The 16056-nt window shown below is 42.6% G+C and overlaps 1 protein-coding gene across 4 annotated transcripts in view; it reads right to left on the reverse strand.

The window, feature by feature from the left end:
* LOC308297742 (receptor-type tyrosine-protein phosphatase delta) overlaps nt 1-16056 on the reverse strand; it is a 221035-nt gene that overhangs the window by 70798 nt on the left and 134181 nt on the right. For 2 of the 4 annotated variants that reach the window (XM_080741304.1, XM_080741302.1), the window contains exons 11-19: nt 15622-15766; nt 13619-13924; nt 12462-12655; nt 10017-10043; nt 8278-8395; nt 5911-6498; nt 5351-5448; nt 4324-4580; nt 1754-1847 (exon numbers count right to left, since the gene is read on the reverse strand). In XM_080741304.1, the coding sequence (XP_080597430.1) occupies nt 1754-1847; nt 4324-4580; nt 5351-5448; nt 5911-6498; nt 8278-8395; nt 10017-10043; nt 12462-12655; nt 13619-13924; nt 15622-15766 (1827 nt within the window). Of the gene's footprint in view, nt 1-1753; nt 1848-4323; nt 4581-5350; nt 5452-5910; nt 6499-8277; nt 8396-10016; nt 10044-12461; nt 12656-13618; nt 13925-15621; nt 15767-16056 lie in introns of all 4 variants that reach the window. The other 2 variants (XM_080741303.1, XM_080741301.1) reach the window with 1 other exon arrangement.

Consider the following 16056-nt stretch of genomic DNA (forward strand, 5'->3'; position numbering starts at 1 on the left):
CTAGCTGCCCTTGGGAAAAGTTGGGAAAAGGTGAGTGCCAATATTGACAAACAAATAAATTCCAACCGAAGGTGGACTTTTGGGCGATCGGTCAAGGCTACAGACAAGGGGGCCTGGAGGCGAGAACTATAAAGTCAATGCAAGATGAGACACATATGTGTGTTCGTCTCTTACGTACTACTGGGGACTTGATGTATTACGTTCATGGCAAGCTTAAATGTGAGACAAAATATTTCAAGTCTACAGTGTTCCCTTCAACATCTACAATGGGTAATTGCAATGGGTTAACCAGTAATATGGATCCATTCCCAACTTCCATTAAGGGGAAAGGGGGGAAAGGCAGTATTTACTGGCACCCCAGGGAAGAGGAAATTCGTTTTTCTGCATTTACCCAGCAGATAGCTCAGATGAGTACACTGTGGGAGCTGTTAGGGGTCAAGTGTCTTGCTCAGTGACACTTAGTAGATGTAGACTGGGCGAGCTGAGAGTTGAACCGGCGACCTTCTGATTCCCAGACGGCCATCTCTACCCACACAGCTATGGCCGGCCTTAAAAATAAATTACAAGTCTCACACAAGGCCTGGGAGAGTACTTTTACAGGCCAAATCCAGGCTAGACAACACCGATTTGAGCTGCCACTTATCGGGTGTGTGAGGAGAGAAGTTTCCATTTGTGCATCTGAAAGTTTTGCCAAATCTCACCTTGCATGCTACGTGCACGGTTGCCACTGCTAAACAGCAATAAATGCTTCCCCCGCTAATGCTTTTAAGCGGGCTGCACGACGCACAGGATTAGCTGGGTGAATTAAAAAGTCGTCAAGTTTCTTTGTGCCCAAGTGCTGGCCTACACACAGCAAATCCTGGAGTGTTCGTTTAACTCTGAGAGTGCAAGTGTACACTTTCGCCAGAAATAAATGAACACTCCGGATTTTTGCTGTGGAGCTTTTCCCCTGAAATGGGGAGAGACAGGGAGGTCTGATGCAGCTCTCCAGGTAATTACCAGAAAGGGAGGGAGGGGGAGAGAGAGAGAGAGAGAGGATGAGGGGATGATGGAGCGGGGGTTGAGTCGCAGTACACTTGATGGCTACTCCACATTGTCCTCATTTCCATGAGAACAATGCTCTCTGCAGCCATTTGCGTCAATCAGCGGGTGAGCATCACTCCCTGTTCCTAACGCCCCCGTCAAACCTGGGGGTAGGCTTACGGTAGATTACTATCTGTCCAACTTCTCCTACGCCAACTCCAGAAGAAAGGTCTGATATACCGTATGCGGGACACTTATCGGACTGGGTTTAAGATAATTTTTTGTAATGTAATGGCTGAATTAATTCAAGAACAATAAGATATTGCATGCACTTTAAAATGTTCCTTTAAGATTAGTTTGCTTGATTGATTGATTGATTGATTGATTGATTGATTGATTGATTTACAGAATGATTGAAATTAAAGGTATCATAGCGTTGCAGCAACAGGTATCATCATCCTTTTTGGTGATAAACACATCCTCTTGTATTGTCCGTAACCAATAAAACTGTCACCAGGTTTTTCCTGGCACATCTTAACCACTTAAGCTGTGTACTTTGTTGTATGCTAAAAAATATATACTACACAATGCATCACATTGACGATGTGACACTTGGCGTTTGTAGATTCTTTTTTTTCTTCTTCTTTCTTTTAACAATTTTGAACATTTTCCCAAAATAGGGACACCTATGTGGTTAAAACAGTGTAACCGACTGTTCCCTTGAACCCACCTCTTCCAAGTTCATCTCATCAGGGTTGTCCCAAGGTTTGAAGAACTTGCCAGTTCGCTGCTTCTTCAGTGGCACCACCACGACATAGTAACCCCTGGATATGAACAAAAACACAGACACAAGTTAAGGCTCAATTATATCCTAGCCAAGGTCAAAATGTCACTATCATTTTTTACTGCACACTACATCAAAGTTCCTTTTAAAAAAAGTATAAGGCTCAAAGGCTGTTGTCCTGACCAAAAATAAATAAGACTCACATCAAAGTAGCCTGAATTTCAGCGTGGGCAGTATATTAGGGGTACAAACAGAATGCACATCATGCGGCACCGACTGGACTAAAAACAGACTGCCTAAAAACAGACACGTCGTCATGCAATTAGCCATCCATGCTCCTTATCACTCAATTAGGGCCATTTTCCTCATGTTTTCCAACTAATTGCGACCTGCTCAGAGAACATCAAGCACCACTGTTACACCTCGGAGAGTGGCGCCCCCCCCCATGAGCTAATTAGCAGTCCGCTGTGTGCACAGAAAAGAGGTGGAATTAGAAGGATTTTCAACCCTCCATCAGGGTGGTAACAGAGATAATGGCTTCTGACAGAGTTTTTTTTTTGGGGGGGGGGGGCTTCCAGGCCAAGCTGAGCCCAAGCTAGCGTTAGCCAGGGAGCCAGCGTGGCAGGCTAATGGGAAACTAATTAGCTTAAGTTTTGTCATGCGAGAGAGAGAGCCAAGTGCATCTAGCAAGATCAGAAACCCACAGCGGGTTTGTAGCGCCAGTCTACCGACAGATGTGGTTGTTGGCTTTTTGACAACACCAAGCTTTGTTCAACCAGTAGGGGAGACTTTGTAAGGCTTAGCACAGACTAGCGGGCTTAGTTTGATAGGATTGTCTCAACCTGTGTGGCGACTGAGGTGTTATAATGAGGTAGCGTAATGGAACGAACGGATATATATGCAGGACAATGTGATGGTAACTCTGCTTTTCTACTGATGTAACTCATTAGGACAGTAGGGACATAAATATCAATGATCTTTTCAGCAATGATTCTATCAAATATGTTTTTGATTAATCAAATAATCGAGAAGCGCTTTTACAAATAAATATTAATAATTAAATATTTTGTATACATCAACGAATAAATATATATATATTTTTTTTTTGCATAGATCTTTTAATAATCAATTTTTATTGATTAATATGAATAAACGTAAGCAATGTTTTACACTTTGTCATACAACAGTGTCATACTAGTGTCATCATTATATCATAAAATAATGACATTTTTGCTCCTGACCGCTGCCGTATCGGTTTGGGCACCTAGGCTAAAATGTAGCCTGACAGCGTGTCACAGGTTCGAGTCCCGAACCTGTGACATATATATATATATATATATATATATATATATATATATATATATATATATTATAATCGATTACATTGATTAGTTCGATAAGTTGATGCAGCCCTATAGGAAAACTCAAGTTTTACAAATAAGCCAAGCAAGGAAGCGACCAACTCATTTTAATGAAGGCCAACCCAATTAGTCTGAATAGCAGCTCAGTGATACAAGCTCTTCAATCCCATTAAAGCATTACACCCATAATCTCATCTCAATCAGCACAATTCTCCAGTAGAAAAGGCTCTGTTTTAGACTGTTTTCTAAATGTGAAATGGAAATTTAAACAAAACGCTCTGGTATTCCATAGTGTAGTGTTTGATTGTGTAAGTATCACATTATGTCTTTCGGCATTTTATGCTTTATTTAAATAGGAGTGTGATTAGAGACAGGAAACCTAGGGCAGAGACATGATCCAGTTAATGTCGAATCCGGGTCCCTGCGACTCACAATGCGGATTATGGTCAGTGCACTAGTTTAACTGCTATCCGGTATTTGTTCTGTGTTGCATCCTTCTCGATTATCTCTTTCCCTATTCTAACTCTTTCTGTGATTGCAATATGTTTATAAATTGCACAACACATTATTTCACCCACTGTGAGCTGGCTGAACCACCAGGCACCCGAGTTCAATTCTATTACAGTGAATCAAAATAATTTAGGAAATGGTCATTGGCCAGGTGTGAGTAATATTCTATACCAGGGTTCCCCAATTAGTTTTCCCCAAGGGCCGAATTATGTTTAGGGTACCAAGCCGAGGGCCACAGCATTGCAGGGGGGCGACGGTGGCGTTCCTGCTACTCCAGCAACAGTTTTCGTCGTTGTCAGGTGAAAATCTTGTATGTCCAAAACCATCCGTTTTGAATTTGTCATATTAAAAACTAGTGAAAACGCCTCACAGTGCGAGGCGTTGTGTGCTTGTAGATATGCTGTTTTCACTACTTTTGTGCGACAGCCTTGTATGATTTGCGAAAGAACATGCAAATTTGGAGATACAAGATTTCCACCCGACAACGACGATATACTAGTGTTGTTGCTGCTCTTATACCACCATTATTACTGGGGTTGGTGTGGGCCAGACAGTAGCCCCCCGCGGGCCGCAAATGGCCCACGGGCCGCCTATTGAGGAGCCCTGTTCTATACTAATCTATTCTGTGCAGTCTTTGTTACTCACCGGACTTTCTCCGAGGTCTGCACTGATGGCAGCTCCACTGTCACCATGCCGTTGGAGTTGGTCTTCCCGATTACGAATGGCTTCGTACGTAGGATGTCTGGGGCGGTCATGGTGGACACGCGGTGTTGGAGACCTCCAGCGCTGTTCCCGCGATTGGTCAAGAGGAAGGAGTACTGTGTTTCCGGCTGCAGACCAGTGATCAGCTTCAGTGTGAGCTTCCCGTCCACCTCCACACTTTGGCCATTGTCGTAAAGAATCTGCACAACGGACATGTAGGTCAGCGGTCTGTCACATTTAACATTCATGGTGTCCACACGATCATGCATTATAACAGTGATTATAATACATTTAAAATATATATATGTAATATATATGAATGTTCTATGTTACGCTGGTTGTTCAATAATGAAGTATTTGTTCTAGCAAAATTCATAGAGAAGGCATGGCAGTTGAGGTGGAGAACATTGTATCCGTAAACATGGACACTCAATACTTTTTTCTTTTGCATTTTTATGTGGTGTATCTTGGTGTACTGTATGTATACTATGTCTGTGAGTGTCTTGTAAGCCCGTGCGGGCTGGGCACCATGTGGTGCATGACACTTTAAAAATCTATCTATCTATCTATCTATCTATCTATCTATCTATCTATCTATCTATCTATCTGTACTACAATTATGATCCTTGGCAAAAAATACAGTCTGAGTGTCCAGCCATTGTGAAGTGTTATAATACTCAACCTTATAAGTTGCTATAAAATGTTCTATAATGTGTTATGATTATTGTTATAAAAAATTATTTATGAGTGCTTATGACAATAATTATACTTTATAATAAGCAGATTATAATGCATTGTACCGTAAGTCTGTTTATACTGTAATGCAACAAAGAACACATTTAACAACATATAACTGTACACCATGGAAAAGTCTGACTTACTTTTCATAAAATGTAACCGTTAAGAAATTGTAATTGACATAAATGTTATTCTAATAGCCTAAAGTATCTAGATAGAGAGTAGCACTCACTGTGAAGGGTTGAGCTGGGTTGTAGCTGTCTGGGATCTCCCATGTTAGGAGCACTGACGTCTTTGTGGCAGCTTTCACATGAAAGTTTTTTGCAAACACTGCTAAAAGAAAGGGGGAGTGGGTGATTTAGCCACAAAGATTAACCAACCAACAGAGGCTCCACACACAGTGCTTACCTGCTGAAAGCTTCCCTTCATAACCAGCCTGAAATTAGTACTAAAGCAGACTGAAAGTGCTCCATTCTTACCTTCTTACCAACAGCATGTCTTACTTTTATTGACTGATCTTTGCTCAGCTGACAAAACAAAAGACACAGATACTTACACCATATTATTTATCTTTCTTTTTAAAATCATTCTTAAGGTGAGGAGACTATGGGAAGGACAAAAAGTCCTGGCGGTTTGTACCGAGTCCTTTAGCGGATCCGATTTCCCCTTTTTCACCTTCGTGCCATTTGAGGACACTTGCAGAGGTACGTGGCCGTTGTTCGAAAAGATCTGGTAGAGGCAGAATTCTGAATAAGGCGGAGGGGCTAAAAAGGGTTTGGGGAATGGTCCTACCTTGATCCAAAGGCTGTGTCCTGAATTGGACACTTGGGCTATAGGGGCCAGCGCCCTTGCTGGTGAAGGCGCACATTTTGATATCGTAAGTGGTGTCGGCCTTAAGGCTGTCCAGGATGACGGTGGACTCTGGGGCGGTGATGAAGAGTTCTGACGGACTGCGGGGACTGTTGATATCCTTGTACTGCAGTGCATATTTCACAATGATGCCATTGCGCTCTGCCAACAAAAGGGGTCTCCAGCTAACCTGGATGGTGGTGGTAGTGCCGCCCTCGGCCGTGATGCTCTGAGGGTAGCCGCTCGGTACATCCTCGTTGGTGTTGACCTCTTTCACAGTCTCTTCACCGAACCCCACCTTGTTCCGCGCCGACAGGCGGAAGGTGTACGAGGCCCCCTTGTGGATCTCTTTGGTAGTGTAGTGGTTCTCGCGCTCGGGGAACTCGATGACGGTCAGCGGGTCCACGTCCTTGCGGCCGAAGCGGAGGCGGTAGCCTTGCAGGGGCCCGTGGGTCAGTGCGGGGGGGTGCCATTGGAGGAGGGCCGTGCCCATGTTGGTGGTGCTCACCATGAGACGAGGCTTATCGGGAACTATGGCAGTGCCAATGGAGAAAGAAACGCAATGTTACAGTTATGGAGGACATTGGTGCTCCCACAGTATCTGAAGGCAACTTGGTGGAAACGTGTTCTGTCCATTAGTGCAGTGCTTCTCTACCATCTTCATCTCAACTAACCCCAGTTTGATATTATGTATTAATTAGGCTATGGACCTGGAAGTTTACCTCTGGGACCCCAGTCTAAACGGCAAAATCCTCATTTGTAATTATACAAACCAGTGAGATGCGTGGTCGCGCCATAGTTACCCACTAAAGATTGTTACTCCATATATGGAGCTACCCGACACATCTTGCTAAAGTATATAGGTCTCACCTAATAAACTCCATATTTGGACCTAAAACGATCTACAGCTCCATATATGGAACCAGCAAGGACATCTAGTGCTGACTTCAGTCTGATGGTCTCTGATGTCACAAGCACACAGCCAATAAAGGGTGGCCATTACCCCTGAGCTCAGGAGGCAAGCAGAATACTCTACTCTTTCTTAGCCTATCTCCCCGACATGACTCACTGAAGATTGTTACTCCATATATGGAGCTACCCGACACATCCTGCTAACTTATATAGGTCTCACCTAATAACTGCATAGTACTGTGTTCTATCCGTCTGTCATTCAATGTTATATGAGATACTTCAATGGTTTCTGTGTAAATAAGCCAAGTGCTTTTCTAGGATCTCCTTTTAGTTGACCTTGTGCCAGTGAACAGTACCGTCATGAAACTGTACCTGTTCCTATGCAAACTTCTAATAAACTCTTCAATCAATCAATAAACTCCCATCTATGTCATGTCCAAATATGGAGTTTATTAGGTGATATAGGATATAGCACCATATATGGAGATATAGCCCCATACATGGAGATCCCTGGTGTCATCAATATCATCCCAGCTCAGCAGAAGGATGTAGCTGACCTGTTCTGACATCACAACGATATGATGCTATATCCCATAGCTATATCTTAGCTGTGATGAGGTGTCATGATGTCAGAAAAGTGACAAAGAAAAGTGATTTGAGTTACAGACCTTTAAGGGTCCGTTTTGGTTCTACACTATCCATTATTTATTTGGCTGGGGACCCCCTGGAACCCTGTCAATGATGCCTGGAGGTTCCCTAGACCTCAAGTTGAGAACCAGTGCCATAATGTGATCCACAATCCACATCCAAGTGATCAGGGCAAATATGAGCCAACAGTCAACACAATGATCAGGTGATGCCACCATTGTTACACCCAGCAGAGCAGAACCTTTTCAAGCAGTTCTCTCTCTCATTTCCATCTCAAACCTGTGTCTGTACAACTGCAGGCAGATGCAGCATGAAAGCATTTTGTATTTTTTGCATTATGACCATAAACACAGCAGGTATTCCTGACTTGCCACCAGGATTCTCTCTCAAAGGAGGCCAGTGAGACTTGGAACAGCCCCCCCCCCCCCCCCCCACACCACACCCCACTTTTCCCTTTCTTTTCTTATATTCATTTCTCTTAACCCATATGAGCATTCCAGTATCATAGCAGTAGCTAAGAGGAATTACAATTGTTGTCATAAATGAGGCTAGCAATTAGCCGCACTCACACTTTAATAGCCATCGAGGGGAAAGGTTCGTCTAGCAATTTCTTTTTCTCTCTCCGCCGGGTGCAATTTCACAGCTTCAGACGACAAATGCATTTTTTTGGGGGAAGGGGGGGGGGGAGGATCACAAAGTACATTAGCAGAGGAGCTATAGGAGATTTGTCAACGGTGACAGTTTCTTTACCTGCGCCAGTGGTTGTGATCAGCTTGGGCTTGCTACGAGCCCCATCGCCTTTTGTCGTGTAGGCTGCAACTGCAACAGAATATGTAGTTTCTGCCTGCAACTCAGTGATGACCATTTCCTGAGGAAGAACACACATTTTAGTCAGCAGACACAAATTAGAGTTATTTTAGTTACTCAATCAAGCAGGGGGATGGGTTAGGACACCAGTAGCAACCGAAAAAATATATGTTCTCAATTTGCATAAAGAATTGGCACTCAGTGCAGCATAATGTACACAGCAATGTCCAGAGTGTTAATTTAACTCTTAAGCCTAATTCAGACCAAAGATTAGCGACGGGACAAAACCGTTTAAAGCCTGATTTATACGTACTATGTTGCGTGCCGGACATTGCAGATCGACACAGCGAAGTTTGTGCATCTGCTATTTTAGGCACGTGACACCATCGTATGACGGAGTCCATCCATCCATCCATCTTCAACCGCTTATCCGGAATCGGGTCGCGGGGGTAACAGCTCCAACTGAGACCTCCAGATTTCCTTATCCTGCGCAACTTCCTCCACTCCCTCTGGGAGTATACCGAGGCGTTCCCAGGCCAGTCTGGAGATATAATCTCTCCATCTGGTCTTTGGTCTGCCACGGGGTCTCCTCCCAGTGGGACGTGCATCGAGGACCTTCCTAGGAAGGCGCTCGGGGGGCATCCGTACTAGATGCCCGAACCACCTAAGCTGACTCCTTTCCAAGTGAAGGAGCAGCGGTTCTACTCCAAGTCTCTCTCGGGTGATTGAACTTCTCACCCTATCTCTAAGGGAGATACCAGCCACCCTTCTGAGAAAACTCATTTCGGCCGCTTGTACCCGAGACCTTATACTTTCGGTCATGACCCACACTTCATGACCATAGGTGAGAGTGGGAACGAAGATTGCTCGAAAGACAGAGAGCTTTGCCTTACGGCTCAACTCTTTTTTCTTCACAACAGTGCGATTCGTATGACGGAGTGTAAAATGAAACATTAGAATGCTGTGGAGAAAATCCCAGCAGTCTGAATTAGCCCTAACCTAAAAGTGTACAAAAATGTACCCGCCAAATGAACACTGTGGATTTTACTGTGTACTGAGCAGTAATACAATTGTGATGAATAAATAAGCGGCCAAATACAGTTTTGTCTATCAACAACTGCAGCGGAACACAACCGTTTAATGTTGGATTTCATTGTATTCTTTGAACAAACTTAGTTAATAGAATAGAGTAGTTAAGTCAATCCTTTTGACATTTCAGATTAACACTGCTGTCAGAAGGAGTTGTTGCAAATAATGGTCATGCAGAAGAGGATGCGGAAGACAGACATGCAAGTTCATGCAGAGGTTGGAAGCAGGGCTGGGCAATATATTGATGTATCAATATGCTGATATATCATCTGGGATTTGGGATATTGGAATATTTTGTTTTATGGCAGAATACAAGTGTTGACTTTTGTTGGTTTTAATGACTTATGCCTCATTTTATACTGAAAAAGGTCAATAGCGAAAATAGCCAATCTACAAGCTCAAAACGCATCTCATCGCGTAGCATTATGAGCTTGTTGCACATCGGCTAAGATTGATATTATAATCACAATACAATACGATTGTCACACTATCGATACTGAGCCATTTAGTCAAAAATATTGTTATATTAGATTGTGTCCATATCACCCAGCCCTAGTTGGACGATGGGGAGGGGGTATCTCATATCTACTCACATGTTCAGCTGAATCATCATATTCCCACTGATTACCATGTAACAATATGGAGAGAAGAGAGACACAAACATAAGGCCAAGTACATACTGTACTAGTCACTGGTGAGTAAGCATAAGGGAAGATGCATACAGTCTGTGTTTTGTCAACCCATTCAATAAATGTGCTGTACAACAGAAATAATCGTTGTTACAGCTGACAAATATTAAACCAAAATAACAGTTAATAAATGTATAAAACCAGGGTCTTCAACGTTTTCAGGCCAAGAACCCCTTAGCTGAGACAGAGATGAAGCAGGGACCCCCACAACACTTTTGTAGATTCCATATAGTTTCATCGTTTGACAGAACAATCATCAGTGTATTATGGATTCATGTCAATTTGTGTTTTCAGATATTAAACCACTTGAACCGTCAATACTTAAACTTGACCTTTCACTTTGTTCTTAGTCTGCTCTTTTTCCCCTCTACACCAAAGCTCTTTGACGAAAATAGCCGATCTACAAGCTCACAACGCCTCGCAGTGCGAGGCGTTATGAGCTTGTAGATCTGCTATTTTTGGCTAAGGTTCTCAGAATATAGACACTAGGGTTCAAGTGGTTAATACAAAAAAAAGGAGAAAAAACTTTCTATTCCTCAATGATTTGGAGGACCCCCTGTAGTAACTCTGAGGACCCCCTGTTGAAGACCCCTGGTATAAACCATACATGTGTTCCCCTGAACCGTGTGGCATGTTTTTAGCCGTGCTAAGCGGGGCTGCAAACACAATGACGGCTAGTCCGTCCATCGGTCCACCCAACACTTTGGTCCCAGATGGGAAATCATCTCTGTCAGGCAGAAACCTTGTAACATTCAACACCTTGTACTGTATGTTTCAACTTTTTATGTTTTTCTTGTGAACTAAGGCCCTACACCAGTTGTTTGCAACCCTTTTCATATCAAGGTCCATTATTTATTCAGCATTTGAGCCACGGACCACCATTTGATGAGATTTAGCCTCTCAGAACCTAAAAGTAGAATATTTTGTTATAGTTGAATAAGATTGTGTCTACAATTCCATGCTGTATTGATGTGGTACCATAGGAGAGATAACAGGCAAATGTTGATCAAAATAACAATTCTTCTACATGCACTAATTGTGTAGATTTCTTGTAAATTAAGTAATGCAGATGTTTAACAATAATATAACTCTTGAGAGCGTAACGTGAAACCAAACGGTAAGGGTCCATTTGGTTTCATTTTACGCTCTCAAGAGTTACAGATCTGTAAGGGTCCATTCGGTTACCAACTCTCCATCATTTAGCTGAGGACCACCTGTCCTGGAACCCCCTCAAGGACCACTGGTGGTCCCCAGAACACTGGTTGAGAACCACTGCCCTATACAAAAGTAGCAAAAATCCCCAGAAGACGAATCCAGCTAATTCAAGTGATCCCAGTGCCGACCGCAGGCCACATTTCCCAAATTGCACACAAAATATCTCTACACTAAATGGCCGGATTTCCATGAAACGTGCTGAGCACAGTCCTACAGTTCATGATCCCTCAAGGATTAACCCTATTGATTTTGGTGACTCCCCATGGCCTTTCCTTGAGTGCCACCCTTAGAACAAAAGGCACTTTGCCATAATTGAAAAACTCAATTATGGCATGGGCGGTAATCTAACGTTTTCACAGGCTCACCCAGCTGGACTGTGTAGTGTGTACTGCAGTGGTGTAAAGTAACTAAGTACACTTACTGAAGTACTGTACTTAAGTACACTTCTGAGGCATTTTTTACTTTACTTGAGCATTTCCAATACTTTTACTTCTACTCCACTACATCTCGGATCCAAATATTGTACTTTTACTCCACTGCATTTATTTGAAAACTTTAGTTACTAGTTACTTTGCAGAAATGATTATATTATAAAACATACATTAATCCACTTTAGCCCTATTCTATACCTAGGCTATTTGAAAATAGCCAATCTACAAGCTCACAACGAGCTTGTAGATCTGCTATTACCGAACAATTTTGTACTTTTACTTTTGGTACTTTAAGTTTATTTTGATGCCAATACTTTCGTACTTTTACTCAAGTACATTTTGAATTTCCGGACTTTTTACTTGTAAAAGAGTATTTCTACATTGCAGCATTGATACTTTTACTTGAGTAAATTTGAGTATTTTTCCCACCACTGGTGTACTGTAGCTAGCTGGGCTCTTCCTTTCAGTTGTATTCTCTGCGTCAGAGAACTTGTGAAGGTTACAGACACAGAGAGTGAGAGACGAAAGCGAGATAAGACAGAGTGGCTGTGTATGTGAGAGAGAGAGAGAGAGAGAGAGAGAGAGAGAGAGAGAGAGAGAGAGAGAGAGAGAGAGAGAGCGAGAGCGAGAGACATAGATAGAGACAGAGATAGAGATAGAGATAGATAGAGAGAGGTAGGGCTGGCTGGGGCGGGTGCTTTACCTGGGCCTCATCGATCAAGGTGTCCTTGATGACTGGCTGTCCCATGGGCTCCCCATTAACCATCCTGACATAGTGCACCTGGTACCCTCGTATCTGACCGTGCTGCTTGGTGGGCACCGGCGAGCGCCAGATGACTTTAATTGACGAGGAGTTGACAGCCTCCACCTCAACTTTACGAGGTGGCCCGCTGGGAACTGGATGGGGACATCATGGAATAAGAGGGGAAAAAGGTCAACATTATAGTGAACCCCCTTCTTCTCTTTCCTTTTTTTTTTTTATTCCTGGCCAAATCCAGAGCAAAACGCTGAGGTAAGGGGGTTAAAAAAGAAGAAGAAAAATCTACAAAAGTGCTGGCAGACTGCAATAAGCACTGTATGACACCAATCTTTCAACAATGGCAAGGAAGAAGAAAAACAACGCCAAAAAAAACAGGTCTGACCATTGACATGGGAAGAGAGGATTTAAAAACAAAAACATAAAAATGTATTTCATCAAAATAGAAAAGGGAAGCCAAAAATTGGCGCTTCAAATGTTTTGAAGCACAGCAAGAGTTTTGGCTATGTGGCGGGGAAAAATGGATAAAAATGATTGTATTCTATCATAATGCAGAGGAAAAAAATATTTAAAAATGGCCTTCAAAAAATTCCTTCCACGTTATGTCATTCCCACTGTCCAGAGTGATGCTCTTTGTCAAAAAGAAAATAAGCAGAAAAAAGTGGCCACGGTGAATAAAATGCATTATTCAAAAGGTTTGCAGACAAAATTTGATAGTTAAAAGAAGAATGACAGTTGGGACAGGAAGTCAGAGGCCTGTTGTGCTTCGGTGCAGGTCAAAAATGCCAATGTGTTGAAATGGATTATTTAAAAAAACGCAAGAAAAAGGCTTTCAAAAAGTGAGTCACAGTTTCTTTATAAAAAACAAAAATACAAAAATAAAGCATAGTCCAGGTTAGTAAAAGTGGGCTAAAAAACGTGGCCAGTCTTATTAGAAGCAGGTAGAGGCAGAGGGGTTATAAAAGAAGAAGAAGAAGAAGAAGATTGTAGATTGTGAGTGGCAGAAAAGGAGGAGGTAAGTGTTAGAAGGGGGAAGTTTTAGAAGGGTGCGCTGGATTTGCAGCGAGGGGGGGTGGGGGGCAGTGCTTGCGTCGAACACATACCATCCTCCTCTGTGCGGACGAGCTGTTCCAAGCTCTCTGGTCCTTCCCCAACATCTGTGTGAGCAGTGACAGTCACGCGGTATTCTGTCCATTTTTCCAAGTTTTCCAAAAGGTACTGGGAGTTTTCCGGAGGGATGTCGAAGACTTGCTGAGTGGTCGTGTCCTCCCCTTCGGTGACGGCGTACTGCACTGTGTACTTGGTTATGATTCCGTTTTGTAACTCCGTGGGGGGCGGCCGCCAACTTACCAGAATAGTGGTTGAGCTGGGGCTATGGCACCTGACATCCTGAGGCGGGCCTGATGGCACTGATCGGGCGTTGGGTTTTTGGGGCAGCAAGGGTTGTTTTTGTTTGTTTGTTTGTTCGATCGGGTCATTCGTGGAGTTGGGATTGTGTTTTAAGGGAGTTTTCACAGTGTTGGTTTTGATTGGGATGATGGGTGGTAGACATGACCAAACAAAGGAAGGGAGGGAAAAAGGAGAAATAAAAAATAACACAAAATAAGGACAAAGCACAGGGACTTATGTGGACAAAAATGGTATTTGAAGTCAATGAAATAATCACAAATAAAGAGGAAACCACACAAAATCAAGAACACCGATGATGTATGAATGGATGGGGGTGATATGAGCCATGGACAGCTTGACATTATGTAACCTACCTTTTGAAAAAACAAAACAAAAAAACACACCCTAGCACATTATCGGACTAAAGACTGCGATAAACCAGTACTGTTCAACATTAAACTGGTTAATAATAATAATAATTATGATGAATTTGGCAAGCAGTTACCATCAATCCAAAAACATAAAGGTTGATGTATCAACTAGTTCAAAGAAGAAAATGTTGTATTGGTCACCAACCTTTCCGAAGCCTGTTGGTTTGTGGTAAAAGCCTGATTGTACAGAGAACTTCCCAAGGAGACATGACTGATTTATTCCATTTTGACAACTTTGGCATGCAAACACTTAGATTTTCTTGTTTTTTATTTATTTAATTTACCTCTGAACATACATCTGGGCAAAATGTGAACTTCTGTTCTTGTATACCTACCTACGGCGTCTTTCAGAGACCTCAGATTTACTTAAGACGTGCAACAAACAACCATATACGGTTACAGTAATGATTCGAAGCGAATCCACTTCAGAGAGATGAGAACAAGATAAATGTAATGTATCCGCTTTCATCTCTTAATCCCACTCAATTTTGCAATTTGCCAGTTTCCATGTTTGATAAACCTGAGGTCTGCTGGGTGGGAATTTCCCTAATTTCAAAGACAATACTTGCTTTGAGCTTTCTACGGCATTTTATTTATTCCACAATCACAAATTTTAATGATTTACAAAGTGGTTCAAAGGACTAATGTCAATCCCCCCATTAAGGAAATGGAAAACCCCTTTGACCTCGACATAAGTGTTTAGTGGCCGTGTTCAGCCGCATAGAAAGCTCAGTCTCAATATGCTAATTCTCCATTTTGGCTGACGTCTGATGTCAGGAGACAAGGTTTCCTATAGACCAAACTTGCCCTTCTTGTTAATCAAAAGACGGACAGTTGGATAAAGCGGAGATGGGGATTCATATGAATAATTCAAGGCTCCATTATTGGCTTCAGCCAAGAATGTTTTTGCACAACAAAGGTGGTGGAGGAGGAGATGATTCTGTAACCTTGCCACCTGACTTCACAGGAAAGCCTCCGTGTATACACTGCCCATGCAACCTTTTCAAAGTCAATACTGCATGGTCAGCTGGACTTAGAAAAAAACGTAATTGCTAAACCAAATATACAAAAAATGCTCAATTTTCAAATGCACCCGTCCCTTTGTTTCAATCTTTTTATGTTATTTTTTTGTATAGCAGCACATAGTGTGTGAGGGAATTACAGTAGGAATGCATTTGAAAAGGCGGGCATTTGTTTCGTCCCCCTCCCCCCACACTGTTTATTTTGTCTACCCTTTTTTGTGCCAGCTGTATAAAGCTAGAACTTAGATAAAGAAGAGGACCTACGTGTTTGGGGGGTTTCTGCAGAGATGTCGTTGGTGTAAGCTCCCACTCCATGTTTACTGCGTGCAGCGAGCTGGAAAGTATAAGTAGTGAAAGGCTTCAAGTCCTTCAATAGGTAGGTGGTGGTGGGCTCGAAACTGATGCGTTTCTGTGAACAAAGATTCACAACGAAATGCATATAACACAACAGTTTAAAGATATCAACCTCGACATGAGTGAAAGGGCCTATTGTAGATCTGTTCGGGACATTTCTTATGTTTATTTAGTTTGTGCCAGATTCGGGTGAGTTTTTACACTCATGTTTAAACGAACACTGCAGATTTTACACAAACGATGTTGCCAGAGGGGTTGCGTCAACTGCCTGTAAGTACTCAAAAGATTGATTGACTTGGCGAGCAAGAATTGTTCTTATGTGGCGAAACCCACTTATCTGGCACT

Source organism: Nannobrachium achirus (assembly GCF_963921795.1).
Source record: "Nannobrachium achirus genome assembly, chromosome: 14".
Taxonomy (NCBI): domain Eukaryota; kingdom Metazoa; phylum Chordata; class Actinopteri; order Myctophiformes; family Myctophidae; genus Nannobrachium; species Nannobrachium achirus.